The following is a 12,642-nucleotide window of genomic DNA, read 5'->3' on the forward strand; positions in this document are numbered from 1 at the left end:
GTCAGTGCATTCGTACCGACCTCACATATTCTTCCAATCTTTACAGAAAAAGAGAAACTTCGTAATTCAGGTCACCATCGTTCATCATGTGATTCGTATCTCGAACATTATTTTTTCTGGTGTTTTTCTCTTCTTTTTTCGATAACTAGTGACTATTTCGAATTTTAATCATTTTTTTTTGTCGAACTCTAAGTCCTAGGATGCATATTCTTTCACGTTTTAGATATCGAAAAAGAATTCTTAGAATTCTATAAACATCGAGGTCTATAAAACCAAATTTAATTCCTGCATTATCATAGCATCGTCTAGTTTTCTCGAAGTATCAACTACTACCGACGGCGAGTACAATGCATGTCTTCTTAAGTAAAGTGTAAACTGTTTTTTTTATATGTAATAGTTATCTTTCCTCGACTTATCTTCCCAGTAAATTAAGTATAAAACGTAAATTAATTTGTCGGACTCGTAATAACTTGGATTTATCAAAGCTGAATTCAACGTAAATCTAACAACTTGACAGACCTAAATATATTAAATTAAATAATTTGTTAAACTTATATTCATTTAGGTTTAATATATCAATCACCAACTTGACAGATCTAAGTATATTAAATTAAATAATTTGTTAAATTTATATTTATTTGGGTTTAATACATGAATCACCCTTAGTATATTAAATTTGATAGCTTGGTAGAGCGTTGTGGATTTGAATTATCGTCATGTTATAGGTTTAGACTTTTTCAAAAAAAAAAAAGAGTATAAAATACTTACTCATCATCACCCAAGAGCTCTCCTTTAATTTCAACAATTCCAATAATTATACAGGTGGATTCTATGGTGATAGATGGATGGATCAAGAGTGGGGCACGTCTGCAATGCTTACTGGAACTTGATTTCATCATGAATGGCATCGCCTTCTCCACGAGAGCATGGGAAAACTCCATGTAAGAATTCTTGCACAAATTATTAATTAGGGTGTCAGATGTGTCAGCACTGAAAGGTGATGACGCTTCATCAAGCATGCAATGAATTGAGACACTCTGTGTTTGCCTTCCATGGTTTCCAAGAGAAAAAGAAGTACAGAAAAAGATTTTGACATTGATATATTGATTCTGATACATTTCCAATACATGCAGGGGCCATGTAGGACAATGCTTCCATGATTTAGGGTTCGCAGCATTCTTTGGATTTTGGTGCAGTATCTTTGAAACCCTGATCATCTCTCTCTTTTATTTATTTATTTTCACTGTACAAGCTAGCTACCACATCTTCTTGTTCTTGATGGATCATTGACTCGATGTAGTTACTTACAAAATGGCGAGACTTCTCATCCACCAGTCACAAGTGAATTTCTTCGTCGTTTTATGATCCTGTTTCCATCAAATTAAAAGTTAAAAATGTGTTTTGGAAAGAATTTTTTTTTTATAAATTCACAATTCATTATAAGTGTTTTTTTAATAATCACAGATAATCCAACATTATACATGTTTCGAAGAAGAAAAACCGGAGAGGGAATAAATTATGCTGGCGAGCGAGAAGAAAATTGAAGAAGAAAAGTATTGTATATTCCTTTTATTATTGGTGAGGTGAAAATTGGAGAGAGAAAATAAAATGAAGAAAAGTAAACTAACAATTAAAGAATATTTTATTGCAAATTTATGATCATATATATATATATATATGTTTATAATGGAAATTAAAAAAAATAATAGCTTTGCTTTAAATTCAGAAAAATTAACCGTTTCTTCCCAGGAGGAAAATGTTTTGTGAGCTCATGGGAAAACGCATTTTATTTTTTATAATAATAATTATTATTTTTAAAAAATTATTTTAGATATTAATATATTAAAATGATCCAATTATAAAAAAATAAGAATAAATAATGACTAACTTGTATTTCTAAACGGGTACTTAATATTCTGCTTTGAAAGTTTGGGGTTATGATGCCAATTATTTTAAAAAAACATTTTAAAAAAAACATTTTAAATAAAAAAATTATGACATTTACAAAATTACAAAAACACCCCAGGTAATAAATCATTAAAACAAAAGGTCTTCTTGTAAGGGAAGTGGGTGTCTAGAACCCTAGCCCTAGCTGAACTCAAACGAAGATGCTTTATTGCCGAACCAATCCCATTCGACGAGGAAACAACTTTGAAAAGGTATCATATAATTAGAAAATTGCATGACGTGCAAGACTTTACAAGTTAAGACAACCAAGTAAACACCCAACTTTATACTAAAGCATGGATCATTTGTCTAACTTTTTCACATAAGCATATATAGTTTAATTTTCTGTTAACAACCGTGTTCGTCCCACTCCAAGAGTCACTAATCTTTTCTATCGTAGCACACTGTTCCAGCTAGAAAAGATACACTAGAAACAACCATCGATACCAGACCCAGCTCTAGCTCGGCTCGGTGAGCTATTAATTTGAAGTCTAGTTTCAGTCGTGTTTGTTTTCAAACAGAATTGGAAATTGAGTCAATCAAATTGATATGATTTAATTGGTTAATACATGATTTTATTGACTGGGCTGACTCCGGATAAGGTTCAAATACACTAATATTTTTTAATTTTTATTTAAAACCACATAGTTTTAGTTTTTAATTTCTTTTAAATAATGTTAATTCATTTAAAAAAACAAAATGTTATTGTTATAAGATAAATTTGGATTGACCCACCTACTTATTACTCGAGCTTTAAAATAAGTTAGACCTAACCAGATAAGATAATTATGGAAATAACACATCAAATTAGATAAAAATTATAAAATAATTTAAATATTATTTTAAAATATAGTAATAATTATTTTTTTTTTAAAATAATTTTTACTTCCAATATTCTAATATTGTTTCAAACCTTAAACAGTAATTATCTCAAACCAATATTGTTGGTTCCCAAACGTATCGACTCGTATGCATTGGGATCCGCAGCACTGTTTCTGTCTGATTGGACCACCGGATTTCTCGACCCAAAAAACAATAACCAAACCCCAATCGGCCCAATCAATGGCTCGTTTTTTTACATAGTCTTGATGCCTCTATAAATACACTTCTTCATTTCGAAAAGGTCATTAAGTTATAGTTATTGGTTTATCTACTTGAAAAAAAAAAAAACTATCTCTGTCCTCTTGTTCTTGACCATACCAACCTTATATTCTTGGCCCATCTAAGATTCCAGGAAGCAGAACAAATCACAGAAAAGTTGCAGAAATTCTTCAACTTTCATTCCTTCATAATCCATTTCTTCTTTTTCTTAAGCACATTCTTGCTGCAGTTAGCTGAAAGCAAGAAATGATATTTAGAGCTTCGAGAAAATCAAGAAAAGTGAGTTCTCCTACAAGACAATGGTGCGGTGTTTCAGCAAAGTGAGTGTTGTTATATTAACAGCTTTAGCAGCATCAATGGCTGTGTTGCCATTGTTGTTACCACCACTTCCTCCTCCACCACTGATGTTTCTGTTCTTTCCAGTTGGAATTATGGCTGCTCTTATGTTCTTGGCTTTCTCTCCCTCAGATGCAGCTGCAAATTTTGCCCTTTATACTGTATGAAGTTGTAGAATAAGATTTGATTGTCAAGGACTTTCTAGTGCTGATTTCGAGTTGTCTAAACATGCTACTCCCTAATGTTAATTTCTAGCAACATTTTCTTTTCTTGTACAAGTTTTGTATCTCGGCTCTAGTTTTATGGTTCACAGTTCTGTTTCTTCTCTATATTCTGCTTTTAAATTCTGTGAAATGGGTTCTTAATTTTGAATCTTCCAGGACTTCACAGTGGAAGAAAGTAATTAAAAACGTAGATTTTCGATTGTAATAAGACTATTAGAGTGAAATGATTATTATATCAAAATGATCTCCTCGGGGTTAAGGAAATTAAAGATTCTGATCTGTGGTTTTGTCCTTGCTAAGTCAAGAATGGGAAAAACATGAAGCCATTATTTAATAACAGCATAGTTTGGAGCTCAAATCTTAGCAAGTTTCACAAGAGGAAGGCCTAAGTCGTGATGGAAGTTAAAACTCCAGATAGACTGCACAAGAACAGGTCCAATGGAAGTTTAATGTAGGCAGCCTAATTCAAGAAGACAGGTATGTTGTTACCTTCTTTGGTTACATACTTGCAAGGCACTGCTAGGAAATTAAGGAGTTTTGAACACCATTGAACTGCCAAACAATGTGATAGGAACAAGTTGAAGCAAGAGGTTCCTCGTGAAAGAAATAGAAAATTGGCAAGTGAACAAGTTGTCGTTAAAGAGATCTGTGATGCTAGCTTGAAAGGAGATCAAGGCTGTCAAGTGCTTGCTTACAGTTTGATTATGGGAAAATCAAATCTGCATCATCAAACACGTACAAACAGAAAAAAAGAAAAGGAAAGAACCCGGCGTCAGTATGAAGACATAAATTCTGGTAAAATTGGTTCCTTTAATGGGGGGTTTTAATGCAAGGAATTGTGCTTTAAGAATTTTGAACAAATTATGATTTGTGTATTTTATTTTGGGTGATTAGTTTTGATTATTAGCTCGATTTCAAGGATTTCAACGAATGATAATTGAAATAGTTACTGTATGTGCATGAATTTTGTTAATTTTAGCTGTTAATTGCCTAAAATTTGTTATATTTAGTATTCCTTGAAATTTGTTTATTTTTTAGGAATTTGGGTATATATTGCATAGTTGCTGAGTAAATGTATTTGGAATTTTCTTGCAAGAATTTGTTCCAAGTTTCTCAACCTGACGCAGCTCTCTTTATTAGGAAATTGCTAGACATTGTCAGGTCACTTTCTGGTACAGATCATGTTCTTCGATTACAATTTTTTCACTGCTAATAAGGTTATTAAACTTTTCCTCGATCTTGTCGAAAAAGCTAGACCATATCCACACCAACCCCTTGCAATGCTATTCAATTTATTTATCTCTTTTAAAATAGTGTTACATTAATGTTTGAATTTTTAATTTTATTTTTAAATTAATATATTTTTAATGTTTTTAATTTTTTTTGATTTGTTGATATTAAAAAAAATATTTTTTTTAAAATAAAAAATATTTTAAAAAGTAACTATAATTATATTTTTAAAAATCCTTTAAAATGTTATTATATTGTGATGTGATTGGGATTGGGATAGAGATTTTGAAAAATGATTATTTTAATATATATTTAAATAAAAAATATTTTAAAAAATATTATTATAATAATCTAAACTTGATATAAGATTAACGAAGTGGAGGCTTGTAAAACAAAGTGCCTGAACTTGTTTTTAGCCGAGGGCAATTTTTATACAAGAATGTAGTCAACTGATGACACTAATTATAAATTCTAAAGATTATGAACTTCCTTCTTTAAACTCAATTGAAATTAACATGGTAGATTTAGGTAATAAAAAGCAATGTCGAATGCTTGTCCCTGTTTTTTTAGTTTACAAATAACCTTATTTTTATTTTTTTATCTATTTGTACTTAATTTTCTCTCAGCTTTAAAATATGTTTGGTAACGTGGCGGATGTTGCTTTTTAAATAATTTTTTATACTGAAATATATGTTAATAAATTTTTTATTTTTTAAAAATTATTTTTAATATCAACACATCAAAATAATCCAAAACATATAAATTATATTAAATTTTAATAAAATCAAAATAATCCAAAACATATAAATTATATTAAATTTTAATAAAAAAAATTAAAATTTTTAAAAATACAGAACCACATTCCAAACACATTCTTAGCTTACTCTTACTCCTGCTCTCTTTAATCTATAAAAAAATAATCAGCTTTTGGTATGCTAATCGTCTGCCTCGGACTCGGAAATGATGAATCCATCACAAGTTACGGTTCAATCTAAATTTTGATATTGTTTTAGAACCCCTTTTGAAATGAAGAAGATGTTTCAAGGCATTTTTTTGTTCTTCTCATTTTAATAAAAAAATTAAAATAATATTATTTTGATAAAAAATAAACTGGTTTTTGTTCTTCTCATTTTAATAAAAAAATTAAAATAATATTATTTTGATAAAAAATAAACTGGTTTTTTAATGATCCGACACAGACTAACCGGATCTTATAAATATCTTAATAGTTTTCGAGGATTGATGATCTTTTCCTGGACAACAAATCGTAACGGAAAATACAGGAACAAATATCACCATCACAAAGAACCTTAACCAAAGCCCACGAAACTTGATTTGTTTACTACATCACGCATGATCTGTTCTTTGAGATTTTTTTGTCGAGTCCGCAGCCTAATTAGTGATTCAATCTGTGACAAAACTACGGAGGACAATGGTCTCGATTTTTACGCCAGGGCCGAACCTAAAAAGCACTCCCAAATCCAATCCTTCACCGGAGGTGGCCTTCCTTTCCTCCGCGGATCTTCTCCTCAAGAACAAGGAACATGCTTGGACTCCACATGTTTCCATATTCGGTGAGCACATGACGAGTTGCTCTCAATTTTTCTTTGGTCAACCCAAGTTACTGTTCGAACTTGTTCAAAACGCCTGGACCTCCAGGATGGACACTGTAAAACAAAGAATTCCAGTCCTTAATCCCATATCGAGTGCTGAATGTCTCCTCCAAACACTCCGCAGCACCTATCGCAACAGTACTGGGCACGTTTTGGTGCAAGTAATAGGCCATGCCTATTTCACGTATGTGACCAACTATTCCATCATTAACACAATACACTGCTCGGCTGACACAAGTTGAAACAATGGGCACTCTATAGTTGTATAAGGATCAGCCCCGACCATTACAGCAGCAGCACCATCAGAGGAAATAGCAGAGCTTACAAGTATATATCCAAGGGAGTCTCCAATGGTCCGCGGAAACAAACAGCCAGGTTCTCCGAACACATGATAAGAACACGTGCCCCAGGATTGTTCTCGGCAAGGGCTTTCGAAAGGCGGAGGGCTTTGTAAGCTCATGATCTACACTAGGCATATGCATACCTTAAGATGTGCAAGATATAAGGAGGGTGATCTTTGATTTCGGTTGACAACGCGTCAGCACTCGCCTAGCCAAGTCCTCAGCCTTGGGCATTATTTGTAATTTTGTATGCAATTGAGCATGATGTAAATTTAAGAGTCTCAACAAAGCCTACAATAAACAAATCAAATATCTACATCAAAGCTGACATGTTCCATCCAACCTCTTCTGCCATGGAATCAAGCACTTCAAACCTTTTTTGAGGATTCTTTTTGACAAATGAAGTGATGACATAAACAAGTCACTTTCTTCATTCCCTTTCCAAGCTAAAGGCTTTTCTTTGCTTGACCGAATGTCGCAACACCAGGTCAAATTTTTCAGGACCATGCCAGAATTTCATGGAAATCCAGCCAAAAACAGTCTGGATATTCTGTCACGGGTCATAAAATATGACCGAATACTATGGCACACGACCCAAAAAGTCAGTGTTTTTGGTGGCAATGAAGGCGTCACCTAATCCAAAACCCATTTCAGCTAACGAAGCCTTTAGTCTCAAGCTAATTGGGCTTGCCATTACCTATATAAATTCCCATCTTAACCATTGGGAAAACCACTTCCAAATTCACATCTATTTATCAACCTGACAACATATCAAAACATTGAATACCATGCCTCCTGGGTGCAAAAAAAACAAACATAAAATTACAGCATCGCAAGCTAAAGGGGCGTACCATTTCAAGTTCTTGAGCCACGGGCCATCAAAATACAGGGTCCACACCATGTTGCATGGAAATCAACAAGTCTTCTATCATGTATTCCGTTGCCCATCATATCAATTTTTTTCTAAGCATTTTAAAAAAATATGAACTGAAATTAATTATTTTTATCTTTAATTTAGCATGTTCATTGATATTTATATTAGATAATTTATTTTGTTTGGGATAGCAATAAATCTACATAAAAATAATAATTAATGATATCAATTTCCCAACCAATTTAATCAATATTTCATGAATGTGCCAACAACTTTTTATTTCTTTATTAATTAAATTATAAAATCATTCCTGGGACCACATGATAATTATAAAAAGAAAAATCAATGTAAAAACACCAACATACCCCTAAAGCCAAGTCTAAGACTTTTTATTCCTAGGGCAATAAAGTAGTTATATTGTGCTTATCAAAAGAAAATTCCAAAAAAGTTCATAGATAAAAGGTTGTTTTAAGGGTAATCAAATAATTTAATTGTTCAAAAAAATTATGAAATGTCAAAAAAACCCTAAATTAAAGTTGATTTTTTTTTTCTTTTAAGGAAGCTAAATAATTTCTCTACGTAAAAAATTATAGAAAAATTGAAATACTCCAAAATAATTCTAAAACGACAAATGAATATAATAAAAAGACTATTTTACCTTAAAAAAAAAAATATTATGTGTTTTTTTTAAGGCCAATTCTTTCAGTTCACTACTGTAATTCATAGAAAATCAAGGCTAATTCACATGCAGTGGTTTCTCCGCACTGTTTAGGTTTTGTAATAACGAGGGGTGCTTTTCTTATCTCCTTAGCTGACAACCTTTGCTACCCCATGAATCAACAACAAATGCATAAGAAATTTACAAAACTCAAAAAGATCCCAGAAGCGAAAAAACTCAAAAATCAAGAAAACTACTACATTTTCCCAAGAAACAGAACCTGAATGTATAAAAAGAAAAGGAAAGCAAAGTTAATGGGCAAATGCCACAAGGTAGTCTTCTCCAACGCACTTTCCTTGAGGGGTTCTGCAAAGCAGTCTTCTTTGCTGTGTGAAGAGTGAAAAAGGGCTGTTCTTGGAAGGTAAGGACTACCCTCCATGCTTGGAGGGCAGTGATTCCTTTCTAAGAACACCAGTTTAGTTAAACCAATCTTACAGCAGAATTGATTTCATTTTTTTTAATTAAATCTTTATATTGGAAAAAGGTATGAAAGCTGTAGAATTTATTTGAATGGACAGTGCAAATTTATCACTCGACCAATCTTCTCTCATCGCAAATCCATTATCTTTCTATTTCTTCCATTTAACTGATCCCTGATCTCATTTATACCGTCATTTCCAACTAAATTTCATTTAATTATTGGCACTTCTCCTAATCACTAGCAAATCTTATACCTCTCAAGCTTCAATCAAAGTTATTAAATCCGAATTAAGTAGTTTGAATATTGTTTTTTAAAAATCTTAATTTTGATTTTTTTAAATAAATTTAATTTTGATAGATTGTATAATTCATTTACTTTCCACACACTAAGATTGATTTAATTTTTTCAAATGGCCTGATAAATCTTTGTCAAATCTTTATTATAATTAAGTTTTAAACAAGGCATTTTCATTAAATCAATGACTCTGTACTCGTAACCATGGGCTTCACTAGGAAATTTCAAAATGGGCCAATTTCAAACCTCGGAGAGTATCTAAAAGAAGAGCGATTCCTCGCTCGGCCAGTTAATAGTGTTGCAAGGCTCATGGACCTTTCAGGTAATAAACTAAATTCTTCCTCGGTTCTAATCAAATTTTGTCATTAAGTTTTTTTTTTTAAAATATTATTTTAATATATTTTTAATTAAAAAAATCAAATACAATTAAAAAAAACACATTTAATATACATATGGCCTCTCTCCAAGAGAGAATTTGCAATGAGAATACATAAATTAAATTTTTAGTCTTATCAACTAATATGTCACATCATCATTCTATAATCCATGTCATACTATATAAAAGTTGATACTTTTTAAGATTTGATGACATGAATTATATGGCAATGATGTGATATATTAAAAAAAAAATTTATGAAACCAAGTTGTAACTTATATAATATTATTAATTATTTTTGAGTATCATAAAATCTATTTAGAATTTCTTTTTAATCTCAATAAATGTTAAATAGATTTAGAATATTTTTTTTTATTTTGATAATAAAAGATTTTTTTTAATTAAGACCAAGTTCTTGAACGCATTTTTCATATCGACGTGATATATTTAAAATTTTAATAAATTTTCTTCACCTTAAAATAAATTTTAAATTACATAATAGTACATGCTCATCCTCCTATTTTCAAATACCTACGCCAACTCTTCTATAGAACCTTCACAAAACATTATAATCATTAAAAAACGAGTGTTCTTTTCAAATTTAATTGCACGAATTAATAATGCAATGATTAAAGATCTCTACAACTATTAGCTGACGATATTGGCATAGAACACCTGCATTGTTCAATAAAAGAGAACATTACAATGAGGTAGGGAAGTTATTTTTACCTGCCACATCTCTATTGCTAAATGCTAATTAGCGAAGCCTAATTCATACAAGTTAATTACTAAATCTCCCTTACCTTTTTTTCTTCTTCCATTTCCTAAGGTTCTGTTCTCTTCTTTTTCAGTGTTAACACATACATGTTACAGGTCTATATATATATATATATATATAATCATCAATGTGATCATATATAATTAGCTTCAGTGCCACTAATCCTCTCAAGTTTTTCCAATTCTCAAGGACGAATCAACAGTACCTCTACCAACACCAGCAAAGAGCTTTGCAATCTCCAACTGAGTATTGGCTATGATCTCAGTTCTTTTGAGGTCCATTTCACCTCTCTTAGCCTCAGCTTCTATTCTCATTTTCTCTAATTCTCTCATCGTGTCCATTCTTGCTTGCTCTGACCTTACCACTACTTCTGCTAGCCACCGGATGCTATCAGCCATCTCCCATTCTTCCCTTTTTCTCCTCTTTCTTTTTTCCATTTTCTTCTTCATTTTCTTGGACCTTAATTTCTCCTTATCACTATATAAAGCCGGAGTGCTACTATCCGTGTCCATGGCATTCTTGTCCGAGACATGATCTGATAGTTTTGTATCCATTCCATCTCCCTAATAACAAAAAATTAGTAATTAATAGCTAATTTAATATTTAATATTTACAATGAACTCAAATGCACTATTTAATATTTAGATGCCACTTCATATATAGGGGTGAATATATATATATATATATATATCTATGTTTGTGTGTGTGTCATCCATACAGGGGATTAAAGATTTTGGGAAAAATTAACATTATTTTTTTTTTTTAAAAATGAAGTGGTCTAAATTATTTACAAATTGGAAAATTTAATTTTAAATGATAGCATAAATTATGTCGTCAACATTACAGAAGTCATGATTCCTCCATGAACACCTAAGAGGCAACCATCATGTGTGGTCCAAAAATTTTACATGTAAGATAATCTAACAACTTAGGAGCATAGGCAGCTGATCAGTTTAATTGGTCCGTCAAGAGTTCTTTTTTTTGTCTTCAAAGACATTTATTGGTTAAGAATAATAATTTACTACCACATTAAAGAGAATCACAAGAAAAGGCAAGTTGGCTGACCTTTGCCCCCCTATCAACACCATTAGACCCATGTGAGTTTTGAGCAGTCACAATAGTTTGATGAGGAAGAGGAGGAGGTAGAGGTGGAGGTGGAGGAGCCAAAGGTGGTGCTGGCGGTTGCGTCACCGCCAAGGGTGACTGATCCATTAACAACATCAAAGGAGGATTGGCAGAAGTTGGAATTGATGGTTGTTGATGTTGTGGTAGTACTTGTGGTGATGGAGTTACAGCTGCTGTTGCACTATTTCCACGTAACAAAAGATCAAGACGTGGATAAAGTGGCCAAGAGGAGGCATCTGCAGTGGAAGATTCTGATCTATACCTTTTCTTCATGGACTCAATCTTGTTCTTGCATTGTGTTTGTGTCTTCGGAGACTTTGTACAATTTGCACGCGATGATACATGGTGTGCAACATCTTCCCAATCATGCCCTTTAAGCTTGGCTCGGTTTCTAAGTATCCATTTATTTTCATAGGCCTCAAGTAAGGTTGACACAGCTCCTTCACTCCATTCATCTCTTTTTAATCTGTCGCCACCTCCGCCGCCACCACCACCACCAGAAACAACGACACCAGCAGCACCAGTACCGCCAAGTAGTTTTCTTGGAGATTCTTCCTTGATGGTGGCGGTATTGCTAGGGAGAAGAGATGGGCTTTCTCGGTTAGTTTCTTTATCCATCTCTCTCCATGCTAAACAAAATCCTTACCTTTCTTTAGCGGATAACATGAGTATAACCCTTCATTGCTTCACACAAGCTTAAGAACGTGACATAAGAGGGAGGGAGTGAGAGATAGAGAGGTCACCACTAGCATTAGAGAGGAGAAAAACATGAAAGGATGGTCGTATTACTAGTGGCCAACCAAGGGAAGAGAAAGAACCACTAGCATTTGAGAGAGTAAAGGAAAGGAAAGGGCTAGCTATAGGTTAAATTTTAGTGGGCAAAAGCAATCCTACCATCCAAGAAAGTGGTTCACTTTGTCAAACGAGTTAATGATAGTAACCTCTTAACCTTTTTATTGTTTTTCTGTACACTTTCCTGAGGATGGTATTTTCTATCTTATTTGTGAGGATGTTGATTCTATTGCTGTGGTTGGTTTATTTTGGCTGTTAGCGTTGATATGAAGCCAACCAGGAAACCTACTGGCTAGCAAGAGGGAAGGGGAGGTGGTGGTGGTGGTGGGTCAATCACGTGGGAATGTCACCCACTCTATATGAATCTTCATCAATTCTTCCATTCACCACCACCACCACCATTTTTCTCCACCACCACTAGCATAACAATTTGCTACGGTCACTTGACCTCAGCCTGCCCTTTTGGGTTCTC

The 12,642-nt window shown here is 32.8% G+C and overlaps 1 protein-coding gene, 2 long non-coding RNA genes and 1 pseudogene across 3 annotated transcripts; 2 read left to right on the plus strand and 2 right to left on the minus strand.

Annotated features, from left to right (window-relative positions):
• Positions 1–1,604, plus strand: LOC133700848 (uncharacterized). Its single transcript, XR_009843484.1, has 3 exons — positions 1–70; positions 823–941; positions 1,134–1,604. It is a non-coding gene; the product is annotated as an uncharacterized LOC133700848 (long non-coding RNA).
• Positions 1,605–3,032: 1,428 nt separating this feature from the next.
• LOC133702267 (uncharacterized) lies at positions 3,033–4,706 on the plus strand. Its single transcript, XR_009843701.1, has 2 exons — positions 3,033–4,085; positions 4,180–4,706. It is a non-coding gene; the product is annotated as an uncharacterized LOC133702267 (long non-coding RNA).
• A 1,341-nt stretch (positions 4,707–6,047) lies between these two features.
• Positions 6,048–7,026, minus strand: LOC133702011 (chalcone synthase 2-like; annotated as a pseudogene).
• A 3,110-nt stretch (positions 7,027–10,136) lies between these two features.
• Positions 10,137–12,319, minus strand: LOC133700604 (trihelix transcription factor ASIL2-like). The gene is made up of 2 exons (XM_062124179.1): positions 11,319–12,319; positions 10,137–10,816 (listed from the first exon to the last, which is right to left on the minus strand). The coding sequence occupies exons 1-2, from the start codon at positions 11,994–11,996 to the stop codon at positions 10,421–10,423; spliced, it is 1,074 nt and encodes a 357-aa protein (XP_061980163.1). The 5' UTR covers positions 11,997–12,319; the 3' UTR covers positions 10,137–10,420.
• Positions 12,320–12,642: the final 323 nt, after the last annotated feature.

The sequence above is a fragment of the Populus nigra genome, chromosome 8, assembly GCF_951802175.1.
Source record: "Populus nigra chromosome 8, ddPopNigr1.1, whole genome shotgun sequence".
In the NCBI taxonomy this organism is placed as follows: domain Eukaryota; kingdom Viridiplantae; phylum Streptophyta; class Magnoliopsida; order Malpighiales; family Salicaceae; genus Populus; species Populus nigra.

What these genes read in the sequence shown, in the direction of transcription:
- LOC133700604 (XM_062124179.1), bottom strand. Translation starts at nt 11,996, where the DNA reads ATGGATAAAGAAACTAACCGAGAAAGCCCATCTCTTCTCCCTAGCAAT. An exon ending in GTGTTGATAGGGGGGCAAAG is followed by an intron (nt 10,817 to 11,318) that starts GTCAGCCAACTT and finishes TTTTGTTATTAG; the next exon opens with GGAGATGGAATGGATACAAA.